Source organism: Antennarius striatus, chromosome 4 (genome assembly GCF_040054535.1).
Source record: "Antennarius striatus isolate MH-2024 chromosome 4, ASM4005453v1, whole genome shotgun sequence".
NCBI classification, from domain to species: domain Eukaryota; kingdom Metazoa; phylum Chordata; class Actinopteri; order Lophiiformes; family Antennariidae; genus Antennarius; species Antennarius striatus.
In genome coordinates this window covers 4,276,037-4,291,245 of record NC_090779.1, presented here as the reverse complement: position 1 = coordinate 4,291,245, position 15,209 = coordinate 4,276,037, and the positions used below count along the sequence as shown (strand labels likewise).

At 43.0% G+C, this 15,209-nt stretch overlaps 1 protein-coding gene across 1 annotated transcript in view; it reads left to right on the top strand.

The window, feature by feature from the left end:
• nlrc5 (NLR family, CARD domain containing 5) overlaps positions 1-15,209 on the top strand; it is a 59,780-nt gene that overhangs the window by 33,330 nt on the left and 11,241 nt on the right. Inside the window, 18 exon segments of the mRNA XM_068312057.1 lie at positions 2,939-2,968; positions 3,063-3,146; positions 3,234-3,317; positions 3,656-3,745; positions 3,851-3,910; positions 5,340-5,402; positions 5,492-5,575; positions 6,537-6,626; positions 6,749-6,814; positions 7,497-7,580; positions 7,845-7,928; positions 8,109-8,195; positions 8,303-8,342; positions 14,593-14,600; positions 14,713-14,796; positions 14,889-14,896; positions 14,899-14,956; positions 15,031-15,108. Of these exon segments, the coding sequence (XP_068168158.1) occupies positions 2,939-2,968; positions 3,063-3,146; positions 3,234-3,317; positions 3,656-3,745; positions 3,851-3,910; positions 5,340-5,402; positions 5,492-5,575; positions 6,537-6,626; positions 6,749-6,814; positions 7,497-7,580; positions 7,845-7,928; positions 8,109-8,195; positions 8,303-8,342; positions 14,593-14,600; positions 14,713-14,796; positions 14,889-14,896; positions 14,899-14,956; positions 15,031-15,108 (1,182 nt within the window).

Genomic DNA, 15,209 nt, shown 5'->3' with positions numbered 1-15,209 from the left:
CAGCCAATGGAGACGATGATGGACGAATTAACCCAGCTGTTAATGAGTCTTTGATATACATCTCCATTGCTTCCCTTTCGGGGCGTGATAACCTGTACAGACGGCTTGAAGGCAAGGGGGCGCCAGGCAACAAGTCAATAGCACAGTCATATGGTCTGTGTGGGGGTAAAGACAGAGCCCCTTGCTTACTAAAAACCTCTCCTAAATCGTGATAATCCTCAGGAACTAAAGACAAATCTGGAGGACTGAGTGTTGGAGTAGGGGGTCGGACATTGGAAGTTACAGCCGAGTTGAGGCAATGGGAATGGCAAAAAATACTCCAGCTGGTTATCTTGTTAACTGCCCAATCAATGTGAGGGTTATGGATCTTAAGCCAGGGAAGACCAAGGACAACTGGGGCATGGGGGGAGATGATAACCAAAAGTTGTATAGTTTCACTATGATTCCCAGACAGTAGGAGGGTTAGGGGCACAGTGCGGTGAGTAATTTTGGCTAGGGTGTCTCCATTTAATGCATTAACATTGCGAGGTGCCTCAATTAAAACAGTGGGAATATTGGCTTGCTGAACTAGGGCTGCGTCAATGAAATTATCGTCTGCACCAGAGTCAATGAATGAGAAGACGGGAACAGACTCACTCAGCCAGAAGAGAGATGACGGGACTTGGAGGCGATCAGGGCAGTCGGACTGGGGAGAGGAGATTTGGCTCACCATGACCTCTCCCCTCACTGGTGAGCCCTCTCTTTTGGCTGTTTTGGGCAGGTGCTAATGTAGTGGCCGGCCTCACCGCAGTAAATGCACAGGCCCGATCTCCGGCGTCGTAGTCGTTCATCAGGAGAAAGGTGGGCTCGACCCAATTGCATAGGTTCCTCCGTAGGCAGTACTTCCAAAGGGTTAGACGGCACAGGAGAACTGGTTGGAACATTAAACACAGGCATTTGAGAAAAGATGTGGCCCCGAGGAGTAGGTGGACGATTGGCCTTCTCTCTGCGCCTCTCCCTAAGCCGGTTATCAAGACAGATAGTCAGAGTTATGAGCTCTTCAAGATTATTGGTTTCATCCCGGGCTGTCAATTCATCTTTAATATTCTCAGCTAATCCCCGTAAAAACACACCTTGGAGAGCCTCATTGTCCCATCCACTCTCAGCAGCCAAAATACGGAAGTCTATGGCATATTGGGCTACTGAGGAGGAACCTTGGCTAAGAGCTAGCAAACGCTTAGAAGCCTCCTTTCCTTTGACAGGATGATCAAACACTCTCCTCATTTCTCGGGAAAATACCACATATGATTGACATGTAGGTGAATTACTGTCCCACAAGGCCGTAGCCCATTGAGCAGCCTTGCCAGTAAGTAAACTTAGAATGAATGCAATGCGGGACTTATCCGAGTTGTATGTGGAGGGTTGTTGCTGGAACACCAGAGAGCACTGGAGGAGGAAGCGACCACAAGCGCCCAAATCACCAGAGTATCTCTCAGGAATGGGCATGAGGGGTTCCCGGGAGGAGGAAGGCTGAAGAGGTGGGCCCAATGGTGGTACAGCAGGGTCAGACGAATTACTTGGTCCAGGAGAAGCAGCAGCAGCAGCAGCAGAGGAGGCGAGAAGAGCAGGGAGCTGGTTCATCTGGTTAGTGAGCTCGGAGATAGTTGAAGACAGGTCGTGAAGCTTCTCCACTATTCCCCGTAACGTCTGTTCATGTTGGCCCACAAGAATCCCTTGTGAGGACAAAGCTTGTTTAAAACCATCTAGGTCACTTGGGTTTGTCATGGCCAGATTGTTCTGTTACGGCACACTATAGAGTGGAACCCAATTAGTGACACCAGAGTCCAAAAATCCAAAAAGCTGCGTTTATTCAAACCAAAAGCAGCCGGAGGACCACAGCACGTGTGTGGTAAAAGGAGGCAGCAGCAGGGAGACCAGAATCACCAACATCAAAATGGAGCAACAATCTGGCACTGTCTGCGTGGAGAGCTGGGTCTAAGAAGCCGGCTGATTGCAGATGGGATCCAGGTGAAGCTGCTCCCAGGACGACTCCGCCCACACCCACACCTGTGAACACAGGACTAGGAGGAAGGCTGGAGCAGTCACCAACACAGGGCGTGACACGGTTGACAGGTAGAAGCCATTGGCTTGTAAAATTCCCGTCGACACAGTTCACTCAGTGCAAGAAATTATCAACCAATTTTATGCACTGCACGTCACATTTTTATTATTTTATTTTGGTACATTGTCGTTGTGAATCGTCCATTCAGTCCTATCCAGTCCATTCAGTCCAACGTGTTTGCACACGTCTTCCTCAGTTCTTGAAGTAAGTCCAATTTTGTTAATGTTCTTTATGTAGTCCATTTCAAATGATGCTTCTGGACAAGTTTATGGTGTCGGTGCCGATTGAATTTCTTGCTTTGTGTGATTGAGATGATGTTGAATTCTGTGCCTGCCCCCATTCTTAATCACTGGTGTCAGCATCACAGTTCTTGGCTACCACATCCATACGTTTTGAGTGATGTCTTCCTACAACTGAGCATTGGCATCGTTCTGCCGGTCACTCATCCTGGCCATGGCATCACTCAGAGTCAGAGCCATTGCCTCCTTGCTTGCAGCTTGCACTCTGGCCTTTGCTATCACAGCTTGGGTGGAATCCTCGTTTACTTTGCTTTGTTGTATTACAATTTTCCTCAGCTTGCGATGCACATGAAAACACCAAACCCAAGCACTCTGATCCCGATGGTCATGAAGGCGAAGATATACACATCCTCGATGTCTTCCACATCCAGTGGGTCCAGACACAGAATTTTGAACGTATCTCAGCTGTCCAGCATGTAGCCAGCCATAAAAGTCCCATCTTGGCATTGGGGCTCACCAGATCCACCTCCAAACATCTGGAATCCACAGCTACATGTCCGTTTGTCACTTCTGAGCTCGTTCTGTGTTCTTGTTTCAGCCGCGATGAAGACCAGCTTAAGACGTTCAGGTACGACAAGCTGATTGGCCAGACACATATCTAATGGCAGTGGTTATTGAAGTGCTGTTTGGAATTCGGAATGGAAATACAGGATAAACAACAGGATAAACAACAGCAGCCTCCTTCCATCTGATGTAACCACATTGTGTAGAAGGTTGGTCCGGTGTCGCTCCCATTTGGATTTGGAGTGAGTTTAATCATCATGGATCCACTCATTATCGTGTCATGGATGAGACTGAACAGGGAGACATTAATATATTTTGATCTCTGTCAGTTTGCCTGATAACTCACTGACAGACCAGGCCATCAAGAACCTGCTGACAGTTTTACTGAAGATGATGTCACTGCAGAGACTCACGTAAGTCAGCAGTGTGCTTGGCTGTATACTGGTAAAGACTAGTCATATTATGTTAACTTAAATAACTATAATGCAAAGAATATGGGTCAAATATCATTACATTGTAGCGACATCAGTATGAAAGGTACACGGTGTTGAATTTACATGTCAGACATACTCCTTCCATGTAAATATCAACTGGAGACTCCATGTGAACTATTCCATAGCAGCTGTGTGGAGTTATTTAATGTTTGCTTTCTCAAGGTGAATGATGGGAGTGAGAAGAAAATGACTGAACGAAGTAGCATTTGTTTCTGTGGGTGATCACTAAGATTATCTGACCTCCCTTCATCCCTCAGTGTCAGCTGTAGCATCACGTCCTCAGCTGGCGCTCCTGTCTTGGTCAGCTGTTTACTCATTTGTCCTCGGGTCACGTCGCTGCACCTGAGGTATTTTCTCGCTGCGCTTCTTGGCCACACAACTGGAAGCGTCCTGAACGTTTTAGCGTTCTCTCTGTCCGTTCTGCTCTTTAATCAGTTTGTGCTCCTCTTCAGGCCTCAGGCTGAATCCATCATCTATTTTGACAGAGTGACAGCAGAACACACCCGCTGCAGGTCTGTGATGACAAACCAACTTCATGTCAGGGTTGACAAAAAACAAAACTTGATGCTAACTTTCAAATTTGAGATTTACAAAGTTAAGAAATTAGGATTTCATTCCTGTTGAATATAAATTATTACTTTACATTAATTTAAATTATCAACACACACACGCACACACACACGCACACGCACATTATTCACCTGATTTGTTAACATTGATGTTTACTCAGTAACTAATATTGTGTAGATTTTTATAAGTTTGGACTGAAGTAAGAATATCAACATTAAAACAAAATCCATATAAAAACAAAGCAGTACAGACATTTAAAGGGTGAACTATTGAAAAGGTTGTAATAACTAGTAAAGATTTTAAGCATTGCATGTTTTGCATGTGTGGAAAGTCTTTGCCCCGAGTGGAGGAGTGTAAGTATATTAGGGTCTTTTTCATAAGTGAGGGAAGGATGGAACGTGAGATTCAAAAACGGATCGGTGCAGCTTTAGCAGCAATGTGGTCGCTGTTTAGGTCTGTCGTGGTGAAGAAGGAGCTGAGTCATAAGACGATGCTCCCGATTTACCGGTCAATCTATGTTCCTACTCTCACCTATGGTCAGGAGCTTTGGGTCATGACCGAAAGGACAAGATCTCGGATACAAGATACAAGTTTTCTGAGTTGTTGTTCTGACTACCTATTCAGTGAAGTACTTTTTCCTGGTTCTGACAGCACATGTCATGGGGGCGGCAGTGGCTCAGTGGTAAAGCGGGCGGTAGAGCGGGTCGTCCTATGATTTAAGATCGGCGGTTCAATTCCCGCTCCCGCCCCGCCAAAAAATACCCGGAGGTGAGCTGACAGAGGGAGGTGTCAGCTCACCTCCAGAGCACAGCCGAGGCACCCTTGAGCAAGGTGCCGTCCCCTTTACAAATTGCTCATTTGAGGCGCACCAAGAAGGAGCTGCCTACCACTCTACCTCCCCTGCATGCCTACAGGCCCCCTTGTGTGTGTGTGTGATACTCACAATTATATATGTATGCATGCATTTGAATCAGTAGCTAGAGTGTGCGTTCTTAATTTCCCTCCGGGGATCAAACCAGTATATAAAATTTAAAAAAAAAAAATTAAAATTAAAAAAATGTCAACAAAAACACATGTAAACAGAAGAAATAGTATGAAACATGAATTACATGTACGAACATGTCAAAGTTGGCTTTAACTTCTGAACTAAATACTCTATTGTGATGTTTTGTGTCTGTCTGTCTGTGTGCCTGCCCATCTGTCTGTCCCCCTGTCTGTCTGTCCCCCTGTCTATCCCCGTTTGTCCACTTGTCCTTCTGTCCCCCTGTCTGTCCCATCTGTCCCCCTGTCTGTCCATCTGTCTGTCCCCCTGTCTGTCCGCCTGTGTCCACAGGTTAACTCACTTTAACTTGAAGTGACGACTTGGTGAAGTGGTGACGACTTGGAGCAACTGGTAGAGATCTTCCAGGATGGTCCCCAGCTGTTCCACCTGAAGTATGTGCTGTCCTACATTAATCTACACCTGTGTGTTATAGCTGACTCAGACCCCGGAGATGCTTAGTTATCTTTTCTTGTGACTGCAGCTTGTCAAGTAACCAGCTACATGATGCAGGAGTGAAGCACTTTTTGGATTCCCTACCAGAGCTTCAAGTCACACGCAGTGTCAAGTAAGACTGTTACTGTTTACCAGGTTTGAAAGTGTTTATTTGGTTTTATTTATTTGTTGCAGCTTAGTTTGTTCTTTAGTCCAGCTTTTAGCTGTCAGTTAACATCCATCATTCAATGTTTATACTGGTTTACCTGACATTGTCCTCCCCATTGTGACGCTAAATTCATGCATAACACACACATTTGAAGTCTGGTCAGCCTTGATACTAGCAGACAAGTTCAATGTAAATGTGATTGTGACCTTAAACTTCTTAAATATCTTTACTGACTCTACAGGCACATTTGAAACATAAGCATTTTTCACAGCAGACAGTTTAACTTGTCAGAGCACAATCCTAGTGTCCCAGTCAGCCAACAGGAACTGCATCAGCAGCTTCACATTTTTAAACCCTCATTCATTTTATTATTAACCCCAAAGGGTCTGAGGGGCCTGTCTTCATTTTTCTGTATCTTTTTAAATCATCATGTTTTAAACACTGGAACGCACTGAGGAGACTCAGACGTCTAACCAAGTTTTCTGCAGTATGTTCTTTATTCATTCATCTACTAAACCCGCTTCTCTTTTACGGGTCGCAGGGTGCTGGAGCCTATTCCAGCAGATTGGGGGTGTGAAGCAGGGGATATTCCGGGCCTATTTCCTTCCATAAATCTTAAATTAAAAATAAATAAATAAAACAACAGCAACATCAATAATAATAATAATGATAATAATAATAATATAATCATCATCATCATCATCAGCATAATCATAGCCGTAATAATAATAATAATAATAATAATAATAATAATAATAATAATAATAATAATAATAATAATAATAATGACGACATTGTCTTCATAGACTTCAGTGGGCTAACATTTCTGAGTCATGTCAGATGCCCTTTTTTTGTCCAACAGCAAATATTGATTACAAGTAATAGAGTGGAATCTTTCTGGTCCTTCATTTGTCTACATCTCCAGTTTGAGCAACGACAGGCTGACTCAGCAGGCACTGCTGGATGTGGCCAGCACACTGCATATCTGTGGCAATGTCTGTGGTGTAGAGGTCAGGTGAGTCTGTGCCTGATGGGGGCCAATGTTTATATGGAAACATTAAAAACTTGAGCAGTGTATGAAGCATTTGTCTTTTGTGTCTATATTAATGGACACCACTGTCTGATGTGTGCCAGTAGTTTGGGAGAGGACGAGCTGTGTCTCATCTGGTTCACACAACATGAAGGTTGTGACAAAACGCTGAGGTATGAAAAGGAGCGTCCATTATTTAAATATGTATACGATAGAAGCATGAGGCCATGCTGGGTTCACACTGCATGGGTTGTATCTAAAAAACTACAATGGACTCAGGAACAAAAATCTCTACTAATCTTCTCATCCAATCTCTGTCACAAGACCTTTTAAAAACACCTAGCTATGGTTAGCCTAAATAGAGCGACGTGGTCTCCTATGCAGTTGAATGGAGTTCTCAGTGAATCACAGCAGAGGGACCGCACAGCTCATAAAGGGAGAGGCACGTGACCTTTTAATGGTTCAGGTCATGATTGTTGCTTCCTGACAGCCCATAAAGTTGACAGTTGTGGGTCAGATTAGGTGCAAATGGATGATTTGTGCACATGTATGCAAGTCTGCGTAGTGCAAAGTGCCTCTAATGAATTATTGTATTGGTTAGTATTATTACAACCTACTATAACAGGGGTTGTCAAAAAGCAGGTTGTGATACTCAGTATCACCTGAAGATGCAATGATCACATGGTGGAACAACAGATGCAATAGGTCATATCAGAAGTATGGTAATTAGCATTGAAAGCAGACGGCTGGAGCAGCTTGTTTAGTATCTGAAAGCGCGTTCAGAGTTTCATTGGTTGAATAAAAAATAAAACCTATTCATGCAACTGTTTAATTTTGATTATTGTCTTCGTTCAGCGTCAGAGACAGTAGTATGGAACGTGACCATCTTCTCAGAATAGGAACAATCCTGCCTGAATGTCCCAATCTCACCAAACTGGAGTAAGTTCACCTCTATTTTCAAACATGGTTCTTTTTTTTTTAATGAAGTTGAAACAACTTCATAAAAAATTAAAATAGAAATCACATCTTGGGGAAATTTAAAGAAAATTTATATTTTTTTCTTGATACATCATCAAAGATTTTCTTAACACATTTTATGTGAGTCTGGACCTCTTGAAAATCCTGGTATTATTCATCAAATCATCCGTGTAATTTGTAAAGGTCAACTGAAAAGCAGTAAGGATTGTTGTTACCGGTCTACAGGTTCAAGAAAAATCTTGTTAAGATGGATTAGATTGAAGATTTTGTGGAAATGTTGAAAAGCGGTGAGAGAGAGTTAACTGTGAGGTGAGAAGGATTTCAGTTCATACAACCAATTGCGCCCAAAACATGGAATTAAGCATTTCAATGCTCTGTGAATATTTTGTAGTTAAACATGACACATCTCTAATGTATAAAAACCTGTTGAAGAAAATGGGATCCAGAATCCACCTTGTGTTCCAAATCTCTGGATGAATCTCTTGTCAGTTTTCAGGATTGGTGGATCAGATCTGAGGAAGCTGTCAGATTGGTTCGGCGCTGCCTGGAGCTGAACCGGAATATACACACGATCCAGTGAGACACACACACACACACACACACACACACACACACACACACACACACACACACACAGTGGAACACCCCACATCTGATGGTGTGTGACAGTACTCTGTTTCCAGAGTTCACTGCAACACCCTGTACCTGAGTGTTAAGTCCACTGACTAGACTCAAGCCAGGTAGGCAAACATGTCATGTCTCAGTGTGACAGTCCTCTGTAGAATGCTGCATGTGGAGTTTGACTGTTTCACACCCGTTTGGTGAAGGGATGAGCACATATGAGCAGATGGTTGCATCTCAAAGCCAGTTCACCCTGTGGATGACATCCTTAAAGGTGAAGTAGCTTGTTGGAGTAACAAACTCCATGGGTTGAAGCCAGTAGATTAATTACATTTAGAGCAAGTTATCATAGTTCTGCTAAATCACTATCTTATGCCAACTTCAACATTGTTGGTCCAAAAAAGACAAGGAGCTGTTATTTATCAGTTTGTCATCAGGCCCGGCTGAAACTCCTGTGTCACATGAAGAAGGAATATTCTACTATATTAACCCTCATGTTCTGACCAAGAGTTCATTTGTTGAGACAAGTCATGTTTTTAGTTACATTAAGTAAGTTTTACTGCTGCAGTTATAAACACAAAACTAAGAAATGTTTAGCAACTAAATTTATTTAGGCATAGAAATTAATCACATTTGTTTGCTTTGTTAGAACGGGGTCACACACAACTTGAGGAAGTGCTATGGAAAATAGTTCAAGAGTTTTAAAACTCAAAGTATAATGTAATAAATACAATGCTGATAATTACGAATACATTTTGTAGAAAGTAAATTCATGTATTAGAGTAATCCTGCATGTCTGACCTGTTAAGGCATTACAGTGATGTTGCCAGTTTCTCTCTTCTCTCTCTCTCTCTCTCTCTGTGTGTGTGTGTGTGTGTGTGTGTGTGTGTGTGTGTGTGTGTGTGTGTGTGTGTGTGTGTGTGTGTGTGTGTGTGTGTGTGTGTGTGTGTGTGTGTGTGTGTGTGTGTGTGTGTGTGTGTGTTTAATCAAGTTTTATTTATATAGCACTTAATCATGACAGCAGACATTTCAAAGCGCTTTAACAGACAGAGAAACCCAACTGAACCCAAGCAAGCATAAGCGACAGTGGCTGGGAAGAACTCCTTCGATAAGGAAGAAACTCCGGGCAGGACCCAGACTCTTTTGGGCGGCCATCCGCCTCGACCGGTTGGGTGGAAAATAAAACAAAGGAAGACAAGAACAGCATCAGAGAGAGAGAGACAGAGAGAGAGTGACAGATAGGCCAGATAGAGACAGTATCAATATGGTTAAGGTTGCTAAAGTCAAGGCACAATTACAACTGTGTGGATGACTGTATGGAGGAAGGAGGAAGAAAGGAAGCAGGACCCCAGCCGATGGATAGTTGAGGGGTGGTACTGGTGGGCTTGGAGGATAAGGTGCACAGCACATGGAGAGATGGGGGTGATACTGGTGGGCTCGGAGGCGCAGGTCCACAGAGGAAGGTCCACGGCGGCTGGGCGGATGAGGGGTGGAAAAGTAAGATGACACCAAGGAAGAGAGGCAGCAGGACCCCAGTCGATGGTTAGGTGAGGGGTGATACTGTTGTTTGGGAGGTGTAGGTCCACAGCAGATGGGTGGATGAGGGTTGGAACAGTATGGTGGCGCGGAGGAAAAAGGAAGCCGGACCCCAGGCGATAATTAGGTTAGGGGTGGTACTGGTGGGATGGGAAGAGCAGGTCCATAGCAGATGGGTGGATGAGGGGTGAACCTGAGAAAAACTTGGGAGAACATAGAGCACAGAGACTCCAGGGAAGAAGTTTAGTTAGTACGGTGTGATTGGAGACTTGGAGAGTGACATCAGAGAGGAGGAGGAGTAACAGAGATGGTTGGAGAGAAGGGGGGAGGAGAGAGGAACTCAGTGAGTCTGGACGTTGGGTCTCCAGCAGTGTAGGTCTATATGAAAATAAACGTAGTAACCTAAGTTGCCATTAACTGTAAAATTTATGAAAAAGAAAAGTTTTAAGTCTAGTCTTAAATAGTGAGAGGGTGTCTGCCCCCCGAACTGAGGTAGGGAGGTGGTTCCACAATAGGGAGGCTTGATTGCAAAAGGCTCTAGCCCCCGTCCTACTTTTATAAATTCTAGGAACCACCAGTAGGCCAGTATGTTGAGAGCGTAATGCTCTAGATGGATTATAAGGAACTAAAAGTTCCTTCAGATAGGTCGGTGCCTGGCCACGAAGGGCTTTGTAAGTGAGGAGGAGTATTTTAAAATCTATCCTAGCTTTCACAGGAAGCCAGTGCAGAGAAGCCAGCACAGGAGAAATATGGTCCCTGGCACTGGTCCTGGTCAGAACACGGGCGGCAGCATTCTGAATTAGTTGAAGACTCTTCAGCGACTTTTTGGGGCAGCCTGAAAATTACAGTAATCTAGTCTGGAAGTGATGAAAGCGTGGATTAATTTCTCTGCATCACTCCGTTTTAAAATATGCCTGATTTTAGCAATGTTTCGGAGATGGAAAAAGGCCGTAATAGAAACCTGCTTAATGTGTGTGTTAAACGAGAGATCCTGATCAAAGATGACGCCTAGGTTCCTCGCAGTGGTTTTGGCCTCAAACGTGATGCCATCCAAGGTTATTACATCACTGGGCACTACATCCCTAACAGTTTTTTGGCCAAGCACAACAACCTCAGTTTTATCAGAATTGAGATGCAAAAAGTTATTCGTCATCCAATCTTTAATCCCTTTGATACACGCCTGTAATTTGCACAACTGGCTGACTTCGTCAGGTTTAATCGAGAGATATAATTGCGTATCATCGGCATAACAATGGAAGTTGATGGAGTGTTTCCTGATCAAATTACCCAGAGGAAGCATGTACAAGATAAACAGTATTGGACCAAGAACCGAGCCTTGAGGAACTCCATAACTAACTGTAGTTGACTGAGAGGAGTTGTTATTAACGTGAACAAACTAGAAACGGTCAGTTAAATAGGACTTAAACCACATCAGTGCTGATCCCTTAATACCAATTGTTTGGTCCAGTCGTGCCAGAAGAATATTGTGGTCAATTGTGTCAAACGCCGCACTAAGGTCCAAGAGAACCAGTATAGAAACAAGTCCTCTGTCTAAAGCGGTTAGAAGGTCGTTGCTAACCTTGACAAGTGCTGTTTCCGTACTATGATGTTCCCTGAAACCTGACTGGAAATTCTCGAATAAACTGTTGGATTTAAGGAAATCACATAACTGATTAGCGACTCTTTTCTCCAAGATCTTAGATAAAAACAGGAGATTTGAGATGGGTCGATAATTATTTAGAACAGCAGGGTCCAGGTTAGGTTTTTTGAGAAGTGGCTTAATTACAGCTACTTTAAAGGACCGTGGTATATATCCAGTAGATAAAGACATGTTAATTATATTAAGGAAGTGGTTGCCAAGTAAAGGTAGGGCTTCTTTGATGAGTTTAGTTGGAATTGGATCTAACAGACAGGAGGATGGTTTAGCTGAGGAGATTATTTTAATCAGTTGACTAATCTGTATTGGAGAAAAGACATCCATAGAACCAAAGGGTTCAGGAGTCAGCTGTGTGTTTTCCGGATCTAAGGGACCTAAAGAAGGACCAGAGTTTGAGGATAGTACACCATTAATTTTGTCTCTGACGAGCAGGATCTTATTATTGAAGAAATTCATAAAATCATTGCTGTGGAGACTTGACGGAATACTAGGCACAAATGCACTGTGGTTCTTTGTCAGTCTGGATACAGTACTGAACAAGAATCTGTAATTGTTTCAATTGTCCTCGATTAATGATGAATAATAGGCTGCTCTAGCGGAACGAAGTGCCTTCCTGTATTTATGTAAACCATCATGCCACGCAGTGCGGTATTCTTCTAATTTAGTAGAACGCCATTTCCTCTCAAGTTGTCGGGATTCTTGCTTTAATTGGTGGGTACAAGAATTAAACCAGGGAGCTCGCATCCCCTGTTTTATAGTCTTATTTTTTAGTGGAGCAATTAAATCTAAGGTTTTTCGCAGAGAGTCTGAAGTAACATCAACAAACTCATCAATTTGAGATGGGCTAGCATTAACTGAGTTCAGAAAATGACCCGCTGTGTAGTTCAGTAGTGGGATTAGATTAAGCATACTTGGGATTTCTTCCCTGAATTTAGAAATAGCATGCGCGAGCAGGCTGCAGTTTCCTCTGCTCAGAGCGAGTTTGTTTGCATAATTTTGCGTTTTTTTCTATGTTTCTGCGTATATTTTTCTAGCGTAAATTTAGATAATGTATATAAGTCCTGTTAGTGCTGCATGTGTCTGTCTGTTAGTGTAATGTATGTCTTGTGGTATGTCCTGTGATGTCAGTGTTTCCTTTTCTCCTGGTGTTTATCCAGTATTATTTGTTATGTAATGCCTGAGCAGTGGATATATGCAATTTCCTCCGGGATTAATAAAGTATCTATCTATCTATCTATCTATCTATCTATCTATCTATCTATCTATCTATCTATCTATCTATCTATCTATCTATCTATCTATCTATCTATCTATCTATCTATCTATCTATCTATCTATCTATCTATCTATCTATCTATCTGTCTATCTATCTATCTATCTATCTATCTATCTATCTACAAACATTTTTTGCAGGAAGAGAATTACACAATAGCCGAATGTCAAAAGTTATCAGGCAGTGGTCAGAAAGGATAGGATTACGAGGAAAGATGACCAACTCCTCAATTTCAATCCCATAAATCAAGACTAAGTCCAGAGTATGCTCGAACTGGTGGGTAGGTTCCTGTACACACTGACTAAAGCCTATGGAGTCTAGTAATGGCATAAATGCCCTACTGAGGCTATCATTACTGTCATCCACGTGAATATTGAAATCAACAACAATTATGACCTTATCAGTTTTAAGAATTAAACTAGTTAAGAAATCGGCAAATTCGGAAAGAAAGTCACTGTATGGACCAGGAGGACGATAGATGATGACAAATAATAGGGGCTGAAGTAGTTTCTGGATTGGGTTTGATAGGCTCAGACTAAGACTTTCAAATGAATTGAAGATAATTTTTGGTTTAGGGCTCAATTCTAGCGACAAATTAAAAATTGATGCAACTCCACCACCTCTGCCTGAGACTCGAGGGATCTGATGATTTAGGTGACTAGGAGGAGTAGCTTCATTTAGGGAAAAATACTCATCCTCACTTAGCCAGGTTTCCGTTAAACAGAATAAATCTATTTGATAATCTGATATAATGTCATTGATTAAAACAGCTTTTGAAGACAGAGATCTAATATTTAGGAGACCACATTTGATTGTTTTGTACTCCGGAACTGTTGAAGTCCTGGTTTTGATTTTTATTAAATTTGGATGTCCAGTTGCTTTTCTCTGGACTTGAAATGACTTGAATTTGCATGAATTAACTTTAAATGGCCGAGGGACAGACACAGTCTCAATGGTGTGTACAGTGGGTGACAATACAGTAGGTGAAAGTGTAGTGGGTAACATTACAGTGGGTAGTATCACAGTGGGTGACGGTGCAGTGGGTGACCGTTCTAGGAGTGCAGAGACTTGTTTAAGACTGCGACTCTGCATCCCGGTCTCAACTCTGGGTCATGGTTTTGGGGCAGAAATAAAAGTGGTCAGATTTTTTGACAGGAGAGCAGCGCCATTCCAAGTGGGATGTATGCCGTCTCTCCTAATGAGACCGGGTTTTCCCCAAAAAGTCCGCCAATTATCAACAAACTGAATGTCATTAGCAGGACACCACCTAGACAGCCAGCGGTTGAGTGAAGACATGCGGCTATACATGTCATCACTGGTCAGATTGGGAAGGGGGCCAGAGAACACTACGGAGTTTATGCGTAGCTGCACACCGACTGAATATTAATTTTTGTGACCTCCGATTGGCGTAACCGGGTGTCATTACCGCCGACATGGATTACTATGTTACTAAAAGTACGTTTATCTTTAGCCAGCAGTTTCAAAAATGACTCGATATCGCCCGCTCTGGCACCCGGGATACACTTGACTATGGTCGCTGGTGTCTCTAGTTTAACGTGCCGCACCACAGAGCTGCCAATCACCAGAGTAGGTTCCTCAGCGGGTGTGTCGCGGAGCGGGGAAAAGCTGTTCGAGATATCGAGTGGTTGCGGGGATTGGTGGTGTGTGTGTGTGTGTGTGTGTGTGTGTGTGTGTGTGTGTGTGTGTGTGTGTGTGTGTGTGTGTGTGTGTGTGTGTGTGTGTGTGTGTGTGTGTATTTTCAGTGTAGTTTCCCATTAATTGCTCTCAACATATTTCTTTGAATACATTACTTCTATGTTTCAAAACACTGAACAGAACATTCATGTGTTTTTAGTCGTGACTCTAGAGATCCTCTGGTCACACAGAAAATAAGGTAAGTCATAAAAAAGGTCTTACCTGACAGCTCAGCCTACCTGACAGCTCAGCCTACCTGATGAGACCCTCCCCCCCCAACCATAACCACAACCCTAATCATCCTCCTCCAGCTTTGTGGACTGTGCTGTTGAAAGTCATCATCTCACATCTATGACAAGTGTGATCCAGAGGAGTTCTCTGCTGACAGAGCTAGAGTTAGTATTCGCCATATGAATGTAATAGGAATGAATCATTATGTGAGTTAAAGAAAAAAAAACAATCTCAAAGTATGTGTGTTATTATTCAGTTTTTCCCATAAGGTGCTGATTTCCTGTGCTCCATTCTGCCCTCGCTACCAAACCTCCTGTCACTGAGGTTAGCTTTGTCATGCACGACACGTTCACTGATTCCTGTCGAGCGCTACGAGCTTCATGCTGAATCTTTTGTAGCATTGCCTCCATAGAAACTTGTGTGGGGGAGAAGGTTGCTGAGGTCCTGCTCCAGACTCCAACCATTCAGCATTTGAAGTGAGAAACACATTTTATGGCTCATGTTTCTACTCTCATCTTGTTGATGCTACTGACTCTGTCTGTCCTTTGCATTTGTAATGAGTTACAGTCGTTTCAGG